Source organism: Drosophila takahashii, chromosome 3R (genome assembly GCF_030179915.1).
Source record: "Drosophila takahashii strain IR98-3 E-12201 chromosome 3R, DtakHiC1v2, whole genome shotgun sequence".
Lineage (NCBI taxonomy): Eukaryota > Metazoa > Arthropoda > Insecta > Diptera > Drosophilidae > Drosophila > Drosophila takahashii.
The window spans coordinates 12,229,616-12,245,823 of NC_091681.1; the positions used below are offsets into that span (position 1 = coordinate 12,229,616).

At 35.8% G+C, this 16,208-nt stretch overlaps 2 protein-coding genes across 2 annotated transcripts; both read left to right on the plus strand.

Annotated features, from left to right (window-relative positions):
• The first annotated feature begins 137 nt into the window (after positions 1-137).
• Positions 138-5,530, plus strand: Sp7 (Serine protease 7). The gene is made up of 5 exons (XM_044396289.2): positions 138-354; positions 1,820-2,206; positions 2,269-2,377; positions 2,927-3,213; positions 5,165-5,530. Exons 1-5 carry the CDS (start codon positions 261-263, stop codon positions 5,467-5,469), a joined length of 1,182 nt encoding a protein of 393 aa, XP_044252224.1. The 5' UTR covers positions 138-260; the 3' UTR covers positions 5,470-5,530.
• A 5,039-nt stretch (positions 5,531-10,569) lies between these two features.
• LOC108054354 (uncharacterized) lies at positions 10,570-13,435 on the plus strand. Its single transcript, XM_017137260.3, has 3 exons — positions 10,570-11,002; positions 12,993-13,115; positions 13,212-13,435. The coding sequence occupies exons 1-3, from the start codon at positions 10,689-10,691 to the stop codon at positions 13,345-13,347; spliced, it is 573 nt and encodes a 190-aa protein (XP_016992749.3). The 5' UTR covers positions 10,570-10,688; the 3' UTR covers positions 13,348-13,435.
• Positions 13,436-16,208: the final 2,773 nt, after the last annotated feature.

The following is a 16,208-nucleotide window of genomic DNA, read 5'->3' on the forward strand; positions in this document are numbered from 1 at the left end:
AGCTCAAGACTCTCGATCGGCTTGAAAGCTTTTCCCAGCGCTTCTCTCTAGCGCTAACTCTCATCGATTATTATCTGCGATCGCATTTAAAGGTCTGTCGTCCGTCAGCTCGCGATCAGTTGTCTTGGCGTCGACGATCGTAGTTTAAGTTCCCTTCCCGGTTCTCTGGTTCGAGGTCGCCGTGCGTAATCGCAAAGACGCGTTTTTATTGAATTAGCTGTGCATTTTGTTATTACGATTTGTGGGAAATATCCCGTAAGATGAAGTCAACACGCCGAGTAGCTGGGATTTTTTGGGCCACCTGCCTGCTGCCGCTCACCGTTCTACAAACACAAAGTATTCAGGCCCAAGGAAGTTAGTACCACGTTATATGTGAATCACTCAGAGCTGACTCATTAATGGAGACCGGTACTTATCCACGTTAAGCGCAATAGCCTAACTGAGATTCAATGTGATAATCAGACTTGAACTTTACCAGTTTCCCATGTCAATGACTTAATTAATCGCACTCGTGTCGTTTTAATAACTCCTGAATGAATTTAATGGTTCCAATCGTCGAACAGCAGATTACGTTATCAATTTTACGGATAAGAACGAAGTTTAATTGTATATTTTATATTGTCAATTAGGCAACTCTCGTTCTTTTTGAATGTTTTTTTAAAGCTTTGTTATTTACAAAAAAAAATTAAGCGTACAATTTGGTTTATTGTTTAGCTTTATGTCCGTTTATCTTGGTGAATTACATTTACTCCTTAAATAAATTATAATGACAGTTATTGAAATGAATACACTGTGCAGCATTTTTAGTGCTTTTTAAATTTACCTCGATGGATGCTATATTTTTGGATTCGTTACGAATTCCCAAGTTAAACTGCGTTTTCCAAAAAGTTCCCCGACGCAAGGATTCTTAGCAAAAGGACCTCAAAGTTCGAAAAATGCTGAAATTGGCCAACTTTGCGGAGCTCTCAGAGGCAAATGGATGCATGGATTGATTCGATGTTAAAGTTTTTTAAAAGATACACACTTTATCTTTTAAACCCCATACTTAAAAAATTTTTAAGGTTTTTTTTAAGGCAGAAACAAATTCTAGAAATCATAGTCAAAAAACATAAAAGTATACAGCTGCGGTCAAAATGGTAGTAGTGTTGCCGCCCTGTGTATTTAAAAGTTTGTTGTTGTAATTGATCTTTTCCTGGTAATATTGTATTGATTATAATTTTACTATTAGACTAATTGGATAAGAAAAAATTACAACATCAAACTTTTAAAAACACAAGGCGGCAACACTGCTACTATTTTGACCGCAGCTGTATGTTTTTCAGTTTTTTGACTATGTTTTTTGGAATTTATTTCTGCCTTAAAAAAAATCCTAAAATTATTTTATGTATGGGGTTTGAAAGATAAAGGGTGTATCTTTTAAAAAACTTTAACTTCGAACCAAGCCATGCTTCCATTTGCCTCTGAGAGCTCCGCAAAGTTGGTCAATTTCAGCATTTTTCGAACGTTGAGGTCCTTTTGCTAAGAATCCTTGCGTCGGGGAACTCTTTGGAAAACGCAGTTTAACTTGGGAATTCGTAACGAATCCAAAAATTAAGCATTCATCGAGGTTAATTTTTGATGCTGCATAGTGATATTAATAGGCTTTTGAATTGGACTGCTTACATTTATGTCAAATACCTAATACAAAATAAAAAATTATTCATCAAGTTTATTATTATTGCAAGGTGTTACGTATCTTGGATTTCCCGAGTTCTCTTGCTGTCCAATTTTTTAACAAACAATCATTTCATTATACGCGTTACTCGTTTTCATTGTGCAGGCTGTAGAAACCCCGATCAGAAGCAGGGCCGGTGCTTGTCCATATACGACTGTCCAACTCTGCTTTCTTTGGTCCAGCAGGCATCCGTAAGCACACAGGACAGGGTGTTCCTACGCAACTCGCAGTGCTCCGATGGAGTGGGCCGACTGCCGTTTGTTTGCTGCCCTATTGATCGGAGTTTTGAGCCTCAGGAAACCACGTCTGCAGCACCTCCAGTGACGCCAACCAGTTCAAGTCAGCAGGGTCAACAGGGTCAGCAAGGTCAGGGCAACCTGTTGCCCTCGCCACCAAAATGTGGGCCACACTCCTTCAGCAACAAGGTCTACAATGGCAACGACACGGCTCTGGATGAATTCAGCTGGATGGCCCTGCTGGAATATGTGGATCGTAAGTGGATTTTGATATACTGATTAAATTTTAACTTCATATTTGTATTTCTTTTTTTAAAGGTAGAGGACAGCACGAGCTCAGTTGTGGCGGAAGTCTGATCAACAATCGTTATGTCCTCACCGCTGCTCATTGCGTTATTGGTGCCGTAGAGAGTGCTGTTGGTCACTTGTAAGTATAGGTGTTAATTTAAAAAGTAACGTTCGACATTAATTGTTTAGTCTTGTATATTTAAATGTCTCAATAAGAAAATACTATAATTTTTTTAAGAACTTTTATTTTAGAAGGATGCCTTAAAAACGAAAACAAATGTTTCTTAAAACACAAAATGTCACAAGAGCGGAAAAAATTCTAAAATCAAGAAATGATGATCCGTTTATAAGGGAGATTACATTCCTGAATTCAATGGCGATTTTTGCCTTAAAAAACGTATTGCGACAGCATAAAAAACAAGCAAGACTTAAGATTTATATTTTTAAGAACATTTTTTTCTGGAATTTTGTTTATTAAGAAAGGATTTCTATATTTAAAGGCTAATTTTTTAATAAGAACTAATTTGTTTCTATATTCAAAGGCTGGCCGATTCAAAGGCGAGATTTCAAAAATTAAGGTCTACCTGATAAGACTTTGATACGATTCGAAAAAATGGAGCTGAATATAAAAGTGTTGCATACAACATTTTCATCCTAAAATGTTAATTAATTTACATATCTTTTCCAGAACTACCGTTCGATTGGGAGAGTACGACACCAGCAAGGAAATAGACTGCATAGATGGCGTATGCAACCAGCCCATCCTTGAAATGGGCATTGAACAGCGCATTGTACATCCCCAATATGATCCTGCCAACAAGGACCGCATCCATGACATCGCCTTATTGCGTCTAGATCGACCTGTTTTGCTCAATGAGTTTATTCAGCCGGTTTGTTTGCCTTTGGTCAGCACACGAAAGGCCATCAACACGGGAGAACTTTTGGTTGTCAGCGGATGGGGACGTACCACAACAGGTAAGCTTAATAGGAAATTTTTATAGAGACTAAAAAAAATATTAGAAAATTTAAAAAAATATGTTATTAAAGGAAATAACTTTCTTGCAAAATATAATGTTTAATGTAACATTTATATTGCAGTTTCATGTTAAATTTTTATCAAATAAAAACACCTCTTAACGAGGTAAAAAACTAGTGACGAACGCACCTTCAACATACAAAAGTTCTGATATCAACATTTGTGACGAAAAATTATTACACTCGTCATTAAATATACTTTCTAATATTTTCTCATTCGGCCCGCCCTAGCAAACTATTCCAGCCTTTTTCCCTTCACAGGCATTTTCTATTGCAGCGTGCCGAATGAGAAAATATTAGAAAGTCTATTTAATGACGAGTGTAATAATTTTTCGTCACAAATGTTGATATCAGAACTTTTGTATGTTGAAGGTGCGTTCGTCACTAGTTTTTTACCTCGTTAAGAGGTGTTTTTATTTGATATCAGAAGTTTTTGTTTGTTTACTTTTGCTCTCATAGGTGCTAATATAAACATTTAAATTTAAATTGGTCATAAATCATAATTTTTAAACTATTGTATTTTAACAAATTGAGTTAAAAAGGCGTTGAAGTATTTTAAAATACCTTTTAAACGAGGTATAGCACATGTCTGTACCTTTAGTAGTGTAGATCTTACAAACTAACGAAATGTAGCTATTTTTAGCTTTTTCCCGCTAAAGTAGCGGCTTTTTCCAAAAGTCGTAGAACAAAAGATTCCTATATGGAACTCTTAAGTGCAAATTTACTGATTCCATGACCCTAAAATACAGTTCGGATACCCTCACACAAAATTCAATACTCAGGGAGCGTTAGTAGTTCGAGCTTACAAAAGTGGCTATTTTCGTATAAAAATAACTTTTAAACGTGACTTTTTACAGTAATGTGTTATATACCAAAATTTAAGGAATCTCAAGGGCTATACAGTTTAAAGTTTTAAAGAAAATCGTTAGAGCCGTTTTTGAAAAAAATAAAAAAAAGCTAAAAAAAAAGTTTTAAAAAATTGTCTTTTGTTCATATTTTTTTAACTATTACATTTACACAAGTTGCATATAAATGGCGTTTATAGCATTTCAAAATACCTTTCAAACGAGATGCAGCACAAGTCTGTAGCTTTAGTAGTATAGAAGTTACGGCTTTCCGAATTTTAGCTACTTATAGCTGTTTTCCCGCTAAACTAGCGGGTTTTTCCAAAAGTGGTAGAACAAAAGTTTTTTATATCGATGTGATGAACGTCATATCAAATTTTCAAAACTTAGAAAACATGTTTTGGACAAACTGACAAACTGACAAACTGACAAACTGACAAACAGAATTAAATTTTCATTTTGGGAAGACGAAGAAAATCTTATTTTGGCTATAACTTTTGAACGGAGCGTCGGATTTTGACAAATGACCCCTCATTCGACGGGTATTTTCATAAGGAATACAACTAAAACATTGAGAGGGGGCAATTATCCCCACCGGCCCCAACAGCTCCAAATTTCGAAATATTCACTTTTTTACTTTCACCGCTCTCTCTCCCAAGCCAATTGATTTTCTTAGAGTCTTGGTATGCAATCCTGTTAGTTTTCGCAATACCTTTCGATAGGTGTATCATTCATTATGATCGGACCATCACAGTAGATTTTCATTTCTTCGTGTATATATAGTAGTCGCCTTCGCACACCCTCCTGGTGCGCTTCGTCACTACATGGACTGCCGTCCATAGTGATAGAGAATTCTTTTTTAAACAAAGTCAAATTTAAATTAAATTTGTCTTTTTATTCATTATTTTAATAATTGAACATTGTTTGCTTATTCTTTAAATTACTTTGAATTACTAAATACGTCGGGAATAATATTTTAAGCTTCAGACTATACAACCTCCTAAAAAATGTATAATATTGTATTGATTATATTCCCTATCCTGCAGCCCGCAAGAGCACCATCAAGCAGCGTTTGGATCTTCCGGTGAATGACCACGATTCCTGCGCCAAGAAGTTTGCCACCCGAAATATCCATCTGATCAGCTCGCAGCTCTGCGTCGGTGGGGAATTCTACAGGGACAGCTGTGACGGGGACTCAGGCGGACCCTTGATGAGGAGGGCATATGACCAGTTCTGGTACCAAGAGGGCGTGGTCTCCTTCGGCAACCGCTGCGGACTGGAGGGCTGGCCAGGTGTCTATACGCGGGTTTCCGACTACATGGACTGGATTCTGGAGACGATTCAGCCCTGAGCACCGAAACGAAGGCCGCTTTTGTCCAACCAGTGTTTTAATTAAAGTCAAGTCGAGAGTGTTTTTAGGGCCATGGCGCCCATCTTTTAATTAACTTGCATTCGATGCGATTTTATCAGCTGCTGCTGCCACGCTGCGTATACGTAATGCGCTTACAGCCGAGCGCCGTTTGCGGTAATTAAAATCGCTGTTCCCGGTTTGGTAAGAGTCGAGTGGAATAACTTTCGAGATGCGGAGAACTTGCCCAGCGGCACCTTCTTAGCGCCCTCAACGATTTTCTATGCAATTTGGCAATGAATTTCTATTATGCAAGCAACGCTTTTCTGGTTTTCCCGCGCTCCCCATCCCAAAGTTTGCACTTGTTTGCTGGCTGATTGCATTGCAGGCGTGGCGAGGCTAGAAAACAAAGTAGACAATGGCTTGGCTCATTAATTGTGTGCGCGCAGAAAGGTTAATGATGCCTGCAGGAACCAGTTAGCACGGACAAAGGGACGGTACCGCCTTTGTGGCCTGGGTTTCTTGACCAAATTTACTGAGTAAACGTAAAATGCGAACCCAAAAGTAAATGAAGAAGTAAACAAATATTTTAAAGTTATTTCGAGAAATTAAACTTAATTTCACCATCTTTATTTAGAAACACATTTTTAGTCTGTATCAAAATGCTAAGGTGTGTTTCAAAACTATACTTCACCAAGACATTTTTATACCCAATACTCGTAGTTTAAAAAGGTATATTGTATTCGTGCAAAAGTATGTAACAGGGAGAAGGAAGCGTGTCCGACCCTTTAAAGTATATATATTCTTGATCAGGATCACCAGCCGAGTCGATCTAGACATATCCGTCTGTCCGTCTGTCTGTCTGTATAAACGCTGAGATCTCGGAAACTACAAAAGCTAGAATGTTGAGATTTCCCACACATATTCTGGGGCTTCCTACGCAGCGAAAGTTTATTTCAGCCGAGCGCCACGCCCCCTCTTACGCCCACAATCGCCACTAACGATTTTAAAATGTGTCTGGCGGCCACACCTTTAGAGTTCCGAGAAGTATATATGCAGTTTTCTTGTGTATATTTTTACTTGTTTTTTGTTTTTGACAATGTTATCTTGAATTTGTTTCTCCCTTAAAAAAATACTACAATTATTCTAAATTTGGAGTGTAAAGATACACTCATCTTTTAAAAAACTTTAACATCTTTGCCTGTGATACCTCCGGAAAGTTGGCCAATTTCAGGATTTTTCGAACTTTGAGGTCCCTGTGCTAAGAATCCTTGCGTCGGGGAACTTTTTGGAAAACGCAGTTTAACTTGTGAATTCGTTACAAATTAAAAAATATCGCATCCATCGAGGTAAATTTGAAAAGCATTAATTTTGTTGCAGTGTAATTATATGATGCCCTAAGTAAATACACTTTCTAAATTTTTCTCCTTCGGCACGCTGCATTGCAAAATGGTGTCAAGCTGTAAAATTTTAAGAAAGCGTGCCAAATGAAAAAAGTTTTGAAAATGTATTTATTTATTTAATGTATTCGCCTTCAAATCTCGTCTTTGGAAATAGACAACAAAATTTCTTATTTTTAAAAAAATTGTTATTAAATCTAGAAAGTTTTTATACTCTGAGAGCAGATTTTTAATTTTAGAAGTCTTCTTCGGTGACTGCCGTCTATAGAGATGACGAGAGCAGCCTATCGGAGCAGATTTTTAATTTTGTTCCCTTTTATTAAAGGCTTATACAATTAAAGCTATTGTTTAGTAGTCTTTTTTACAAAACTTGTTTCTCCCATCCGTAGTATCACTGCAAGGTTTTCCAATTGGTATATGGGTAATTCCACGTGAAACGTGACAGGCCCATTTGGGTCAAATCTCAGTATCAATTGAAACTTTTTTTCCGATAGAGGGTTGAAATATAAGGATCGGTTTTTTTTGTTTTTTTTTTAAACTCTTACTCAGGGACCGTAAATAACAGATATTTGTGATATTTTTTTTAAAAGGCCTACTGAGATTTGTACAAGTTTTAATCAACAGTTTAACTGGTTTTTATGCACTTTATAGACATGAACAAATAACAGTTAATTTGCTTTCCAGTTTTGTTGAAATGTATATACTTTGTGAACAAGAGTAAAAAGAACGTTATTTTTGACGTTTAAAACCAAATATCACAGTAGTCTTTTTAAAATAAAAACAAGAGAGAACGCTATAGTCGGGTGCCCCGACTATCAGATACCCGTTACTCAGCTAATCCGCCGTAACTTTTTAACGAATGGTCCGATTAAAAAATTTTATTCTACATTTCGATAGGTATTGATAAACAAAATCAAACTGCATTTTTACTTTTCCAAAATATTGAAATTTTTAAAATCGTATATAAGCGATTGTGGGCGTTAGAGGGGGCGTGGCATCGTTTTGAAACAAACTTGCGCTGCTTAGGAACTCCTAGAATCTGCATGCAAAACAGACAGACAGACAGACAAACGGACAGACGGACAGACAGACGGACAGACGGACAGACGGACATGGCTAGATCGACTCGGCTAGTGATCCTGATCAAGAATATATATACTTTATAGGGTCGGAAATGCTTCCTTCTAGCTGTTACATACTTTTGCACGAATACAATATACCCTTTTACTCTACGAGTAACGGGTATAATCACAAATAACTGTTATTTACGGTCCCTGCTTTTACCGTACATTTTTAAAAAATATTTTTCTGATTAAGCTCCGATTTTTAAGTTATGCAGCACTAGAGACTCGTTTCAGATATTTAAATATTTTTTAAGGGACTTTAAATTTTAAAAATTCTGTCCGCCGGAATACACGCGGTTTCCGAATGAAAAAATTATCCTCATATTGCCTCATCAATTTTTAACAAAGTGGTAAAATAAAAGTTTGTAATCGCTAGACCTACTAGTAAAGGCAACGATTTCAGATTAGCAACTTTGCATCAAGCTACAACAGCGCAACGTGTAAGAAGAGAACAGCAATGCGAACACGTTGCGCTGTTGTTGCTTAATGCAAAGTTGCTAAACTAAAATCGTTGTCTTTACTAGAAGGTCTAACGAATACCAAAATTTTATTTTACCACTTTATTAAGAATTGATGGGGCAATATGAGGATAATTATACCCGTTACTCGTAGAGTAAAAGGGTATATTGTATTCGTGCAAAAGTATGTAACAGCTAGAAGGAAGCATTTCCGACCCTATAAAGTATATATATTCTTGATCAGGATCACTAGCCGAGTCGATCTAGCCATGTCCGTCTGTCCGTCTGTCTGTCTGTATGAACGCTGAGATCTCGGAAACTATAAAAGCTAGAAGATTGTAATTTTGCATGCAGATTCTAGGAGTTCCTACGCAGCGCAAGTTTGTTTCAAAACGATGCCACGCCCCCTCTAACGCCCACAATCGCTTATATACGATTTTAAAAATTTCAATATTTTGGAAAAGTAAAAATGCAGTTTTATTTTGTTTATCAATACCTATCGAAATGTAGAATAAAATTTTTTAATCGGACCATTCGTTAAAAAGTTACGGCGGATTAGCTGAGTAACGGGTATCTGATAGTCGGGGGCCTCATCAATTTTTAACAAAGTGGTAAAATAAAAGTTTTGTAATCGCTAGACCTACTAGTAAAGGCAACGATTTCAGATTAGCAACTTTGCATCAAGCTACAACAGCGCAACGTGTAAGAAGAGAACAGCAATGCGAACACGTTGCGCTGTTGTTGCTTAATGCAAAGTTGCTAAACTAAAATCGTTAGAAGGTCTAACGATTACCAAAATTTTATTTTACCACTTTATTAAGAATTGATGGGGCAATATGAGGATAATTATACCCGTTACTCGTAGAGTAAAAGGGTATATTGTATTTGTGCAAAAGTATGTAACAGCTAGAAGGAAGCATTTCCGACCCTATAAAGTATATATATTCTTGATCAGGATCACTAGCCGAGTCGATCTAGCCATGTCCGTCTGTCCGTCTGTCCGTCTGTCTGTCCGTCTGTCCGTCTGTCTGTCTGTATGAACGCTGAGATCTCGGAAACTATAAAAGCTAGAAGATTGTAATTTTGCATGCAGATTCTAGGAGTTCCTACGCAGCGCAAGTTTGTTTCAAAACGATGCCACGCCCCCTCTAACGCCCACAATCGCTTATATGTAGAATAAAATTTTTTAATCGGACCATTCGTTAAAAAGTTACGGCGGATTAGCTGAGTAACGGGTATCTGATAGTCGGGGCACCCGACTATAGCGTTCTCTCCTGTTTTTTCATTCTGAAACCGCGTGTATTCTGGCGGACAGAATTTTTATACCCTTGTAGAGGGTATTATAATTTCAGTCAGATGTTTGCAACGCAGTGAAGGAGACGTTTCCGACCACATAAAGTATATATATTCTTGATCAGCACCAATAGCCGAGTCTATCTAGCCATGTCCGTCTGTCCGTCTGTCCGTCTGTCCGTTTCTATGCGAACTAGTCTCTCAGTTTTAAAGCTATCGCGATGAAACTTTCCCGAAGGTCTTCTTTCTATTGCAGGTAGTACATATGTCGGAGCCAGCCGGATCGGACCACTATATCTTAAGGCTCCCAATCAAATATAAGAAAATTTATTGTAACTTTGTAGGAAGTAGGCGTTTCGATTCTTGACTACTTAAAAACAAAATTGAAATAAATCGAAACGCTGAATCTGGAATCCCTGGAACTGCACCGAGTGAGTATTCTTTTATCTACAAGGGTATATAAGCTTCGGCTGGCCGAAGGTAGCTTCCTTTCTTGTTTTAATTTAAAATTCCCTTAAAAAATACTTCATTTAAAAATTTTTATTTTTAAACTATTTTTCTGAAAGACATTAAGATGTCCCACAAATTTGCATACCAAATATTTAAATATCTCAAACTACTCAAGTTCTGCATAACTTAAAAATCTGAGCTTAATTAGAAAAATATTTTTTAAAACTAAACGGTAAGAGTTAAGAAAAATCCTCTATCGAAAAAAAAAGTTTTGATTGATTCTGAGGTTTGACCCAAATGGGCCTGTCACGTTTCACGTGGAATTACCCATATATTTTGACTTTGGATGGGATCATTGTAGCCTAGGCATTCCTATAAATTTCGAGATCTGTCAACAATCACACATAACCAGTATTATAACAAAAATACTCGATTCGTCAAATAGCAAAAATAACTCATCCACAGAGATACCAATCCATTTTACAGAATCTTTTAAAATGAGCAAAGTAAGCGCAGCGACTGAGCGGAAAACCATGATTCAGGAAAAGAGGAAACTCATGGAAGACAAAAGGATGAGCATGGGAATGAAATCTTTTTACGCTTCTTTTATTGGGAGCGGTTTTCGACCGAGCGCTGACTCGCGGTACTCGTTTACAACCATGACAAGACGCCATAAGTTTGATAAACATTTTATTGATAATAATTATCAAATGCCAGAAGATGCGGTATACGTTCCCATATATCAAACTATATTTGACGACGACAGGGATCCAGTGCATGAACCTACCTTTTCAGGGCACCGTATACCACTGTAAGATTACATATAGATCAAAGATCAAAGTCAAAATAATTACACTATGCAGCATCAAAAATTAACCTCGATGAATGCTATATTTTTGGATTCGTTACGAATTCCCAAGTTAAACTGCGTTTTCCAAAGAGTTCCCCGACGCAAGGATTCTTAGCAAAAGGACCTCAAAGTTCGAAAAATGCTGAAATTGACCAACTTTGCGGAGCTCTCAGAGGCAAATGGATGCATGGCTTGGTTCGAAGTTAAAGTTTTTTAAAAGATACACCCTTTATCTTTCAAACCCCATACATAAAATAATTTTAGGATTTTTTTTAAGGCAGAAATAAATTCCAAAAAACATAGTCAAAAAACTGAAAAACATACAGCTGCGGTCAAAATAGTAGCAGTGTTGCCGCCTTGTGTTTTTAAAAGTTTGATGTTGTAATTTTTTCTTATCCAATTAGTCTAATAGTAAAATTATAATCAATACAATATTACCAGGAAAAGATCAATTACAACAACAAACTTTTAAATACACAGGGCGGCAACACTACTACCATTTTGACCGCTGCTGTATACTTTTATGTTTATACCCTTGCAGAGGGTATTATGATTTCAGTCAGAAGTTTGCAACGCAGTGAAGGAGACGTTTCCGACCCCATAAAGTATATATATTCTTGATCAGCATCACAAGACGAGTCGATCTAGCCATGTCCGTCTGTCCGTCCGTCTGTCCGTCTGTCCGTCTGTCCGTCTGTCCGTCTGTCCGTCTGTCTGTTTCTACGCAAACTAGTCTCTCAGTTTTTGAGCTATCGGGACAAAACTTTCGCAAAAGTCTTCTTTCTATTGCAGGTAGTATATATGTCGGAGCCGACCGGATCGGACAACTATATCTTATAGCTCCCATAGGAACAATCGGAAAAAAAACTTTAAAAAATTCTAGCTTCGGTGTTTTTTGAAATATTACCTTCTACTTTTGGGGATGTTATTTTTTAAATATTTCTGAATTTCGAATTAATTATTTAAAAAATCGGACTACTATATCATATAGCTGCCATAGGAACGATCGGAAAAATAATGGAAAAGTAATAGGAAATAAATTCTAGCTTCTTTGGTTTTTATTGTATTATCTTCTACTCTAGGATATGACTCTTTTTAAATATTTTCGAATTTCAATTTTAATTTAATCAAAATCGGACGACTATACCATATAGCTGCCATAGGAACGATCGGAAAATTAATGGAAAAGTAATAGGAAATAAATTCTAGCTTCTTTGGTTTTTATTGTATTATCTTCTACTCTAGGATATGACTCTTTTTAAATATTTTCGAATTTCAATTTTAATTTAATCAAAATCGGACGACTATATCATATAGCTGCCATAGGAACGATCGGAAAATTAATGGAAAAGTAATAGGAAATAAATTCTAGCTTCTTTGGTTTTTATTGTATTATCTTCTACTCTAGGATATGACTCTTTTTAAATATTTCCGAATTTCAATTTTAATTTGATCAAAATCGGACGACTATATCATATAGCTGCCATAGGAACGATCGGAAAATTAATGAGAAATATTAGAAAATTGAACATTTTTGCGATTTGTTAATTAATAGGAATGATCTGCAAGGGTATATAAGCTTCGGCTGGCCGAAGCTAGCTTCCTTTCTTGTTTTTGACTACGTTTTCTAGAATTTGTTTCTGCCTTAAAAAAAATCTTAAAAATTTTTTAAGTATGGGGTTTAAAAGATAAGGGGTGTATCTTTTAAAAAACTTTTACATCGAATCAAACCATGCATCCATTTGCCTCTAAGAGCTCCGCAAAGTTGGCCAATTTCAGCATTTTTCGAACTTTGAGATCCTTTTGCTAAGAATCCTTGCGTCGGGGAACTTTTTGGAAAACGCAGTTTAACTTGGGAATTCGTAACGAAACCAAAAATATAGCATCCATTGAGGTAAATTTAAAAAGCACTAAAAATGCTGCACAGTGTTATTAGTATCTATTATTTTAGACAGATTCGATGTCTGGAGCGCTATCACAGTTCCAAGCACGAGTACGCCCAGCAGTTTAAGCGGGAAATAAAGCTCCTGATCGACAATCAGCCGACAGCTGAGAATGCCTGGCAATTTGTAAGGTAAGCACACATGTGTTTAAGCATACATATGATCCATTTCATTGGTTCATAGGTAAAGTAAAAATAATCTTATTGTAATTATAAAATTTTTAACAGGACTATGGCGTATACCTCACTTTGGCCGCCGCTACACACAAGAAAGGAACTTAAGATGTTCGAAAAGGACTTTTGCAAACTTTCTCCAAATGAGCAGCGTCGCTACGATAAAATAATGGCAACCAATTTTACATAGTTTTTAGATAACGTTTAACTTGTAAAATATTTTATATGTAGTTACAAAAATCATATGATGAGACTCCAAAGAAATGCCTAATACCCTTTTTTCTACTTTTTTGTAATTATACCCGCACTCAGAAAAAAACGCATCCTAAATTTGAGCGCGATTTATACTTGATTTCGGATAGTATTTTTTGGGCTTGTTTTAAGAATGAGAATGTTGGGCGTTCTTGAATTAAGAATAAATCATTCTTAAAACCCAAATTATCCGCAAATGTTCTTGATTCCAGAACATAATTCAATAAACAGGACTAAACAAGAACGATTTATCCTAAACCCAAGTATAATTTATTCTAAAAAAATAATTTTTCATGGTAAGCACAAACATTCTTAATGTGATTACTAAAAGTACTTAATTTCAGAAAATTAGGTTTTAGTATTCTGTAAATAAGAATGAATTATTCTCATCAGTAGTATTAAAATTAAAAAATAATAAGCATTTTGACAAGTACAATTTGTGCTTAAGCCAATGTTAAAATGTACTAATTAATTTAGTTAACGAGTTCCAATATTGATTAAAGTAAAATAGAATTGGCGCTAGACTAAAAAAGATTAGTTCACAAAAACTGTATAATGTAGGTAAATATGTTTATAAAACACAAGTAGTTCAATATTATTAAAAATTAAGAGTTAGATCCTCAAAACAAGCAAATTTTGTTAAATCGGAGAAAATTTTTAAATTAATAATTGTTATTAAATACTGTGAAAAACGTGCATCATATATGCCAAAATACGATTCGATTTGAAAAACATTTAAATTCATAGCTAAGAAATAAATTCTCAAAACAAGCCGATTTTATGTTTAAATCGGGGAGAAAATAGCAAATTACGGATTTTGTGTCACTCCATTTTTAACTTGTTAAGAGGTGTTTTTGTTTTATATTATTTAAAACTAAGAATTAAATTCTCAAAACAAGTACACGTTGTACTTAAATTAAGTATGCAAGTAAAAGTACTTATGTAGGTTTTTTGGTCATCGCCGCGTAAGAGCGAGCGTGGCCGAGCTGTTAGAACATCCGACTGTGGTGCGTGAGGTTGCGGGATCGAATCCTGGGAGAGGTATGTGATTCTAAGAAAAATGTTTCGTAAGTATAAAACACATTTTTATCTACAAATCTTTATATATTTATGAGTAATTAAGTTTAAGATTATACAAAATAAATATTGTTAACTAATAAAACAACACAATGATTTATACTATTAGTTTAAGAATATTTCATACTTTATTTGAGCATAGCTTATACCTCATTTACAAGTAAGTCGGATTAAATTTGTACAAATAATAATATTAACCCTTCACTCTAAAGCAATTTTCCTTAAATTTTTAAAATTGTTTTTTTATTTTTTACATTATTTGAGTAGAATTTATACTTAATTTAAGTATAATTAATTCTGGGTTCAAGAACATTTCATACTTAATTACGCCCGAAAATGTTCTCAAATTAAGAATGTCGGTTTAAGAATAAAACGTTCTTGAAATGAAAAAACAAGCCCATTTCGTACCTGTCGCCTTTTCAAGACCATTTGGGCTTGAAACAAGCACAATGTGCTTGGTTTTTTATCTGAGTGCGTTACTCGTACACACAAAAAAAAAACTTAGTAAAATCAACTGTAATAATTGTCAAACAGGCCCCAACCAGCAAAATTGTCAATTCTACTAAGTAAATAGTCATTTCACAACAACAAAATACTCACAATTAGCAAAGACACAAACCCAAAACAAAAACAAAATACACGTAACTATTTTAATAGTTACGTAACTACCTTTGTTGGTCAATTTTACCAAGCAAATTTTTTTGTGTGTAGAGTAAAAGAGTATATTGTATTCGTGCAAAGGTATGTTACAGGGAGAAGGAAGCGTTTCCGACCCTATAAAGTATATATATTCTTGATCAGGGTCACTAGCCGAGTCGCTATAGCCATGTCCGTCTGTCCGTCTGTCTGTATAAACGCTGAAATCTCGGAAACTACAAAAGCTGGAAAGTTGGGATTACCCACACATATTCTTGGGCTTCCTACGCAGCGCAAGTTTATTTCAGCCGAGCGCCACGCCCCCTCTTACGCCCACAATCGCCCACTAACGATTTTAAAATGTGTTTATTTATTTTTACTATCGATGGATGTTTTTCACAAGCCTACCTAGAATTTGGACTTGATTGGCAAATACTTTGCCATTCTTGCCTCAATTTTTTTGGACAAAAAGTAATACATATTTTGGAACTTTCAGGGCTTATATCTCCATTGATCGCGCCCCGATCACAACGAGCCATATGTTTTTGGTAAGGTGCATAAATTTTCGTTCCAATCGCATTAGTTACAAATTTTTGGAATAAGGCTTTTTCCTGATCAGGAATATTTATACTTTACATAATACCATACCATATCATACCATTGCAGGGTAGCTTAAACTTAAAGGAAAACCAAACTCCTTTCTGTGGAGAAAATTTAAGATTTTGTTTTGCAAACTGAATGGGAAGAATAATAATAAACGAACACCGATATTTAATGTGTTAAATTTAAAAGCAGCTAGGCAAAGTTCTTTCCGTCGCGAAAACTATTTTCTTTCTTCGTTTTGCCAACCAGAAACTTGAGCCAAGTTTTGCCGAAACGGAATAAAGAGAAAATTTCCCAACCTCAGCTGAATTCTCTGGCCATGTGTGGTGAAATTGCGCAAGCGAGAACAAAAAACACTTTTGCTAAATGCTGGCGAGCGAAAAACTTGTAATTCAATTTTGAGGGGCAACTTTGCCCAAATGCAAGCCAAATGTAATTAACACGCACACGGACACTCGCACAGGCGTTGGACTTGCTGCAATG

Coding starts and splice junctions, on each gene's coding strand:
- Sp7 (XM_044396289.2), top strand. CDS start 261: ATGAAGTCAACACGCCGAGTAGCTGGGATTTTTTGGGCCACCTGCCTG. Junction 355..1,819: donor AAGTATTCAGGCCCAAGGAA/GTTAGTACCACG, acceptor TTCATTGTGCAG/GCTGTAGAAACCCCGATCAG. Junction 2,207..2,268: donor CCTGCTGGAATATGTGGATC/GTAAGTGGATTT, acceptor CTTTTTTTAAAG/GTAGAGGACAGCACGAGCTC.
- LOC108054354 (XM_017137260.3), top strand. CDS start 10,689: ATGAGCAAAGTAAGCGCAGCGACTGAGCGGAAAACCATGATTCAGGAA. Junction 11,003..12,992: donor TCAGGGCACCGTATACCACT/GTAAGATTACAT, acceptor CTATTATTTTAG/ACAGATTCGATGTCTGGAGC. Junction 13,116..13,211: donor AATGCCTGGCAATTTGTAAG/GTAAGCACACAT, acceptor AATTTTTAACAG/GACTATGGCGTATACCTCAC.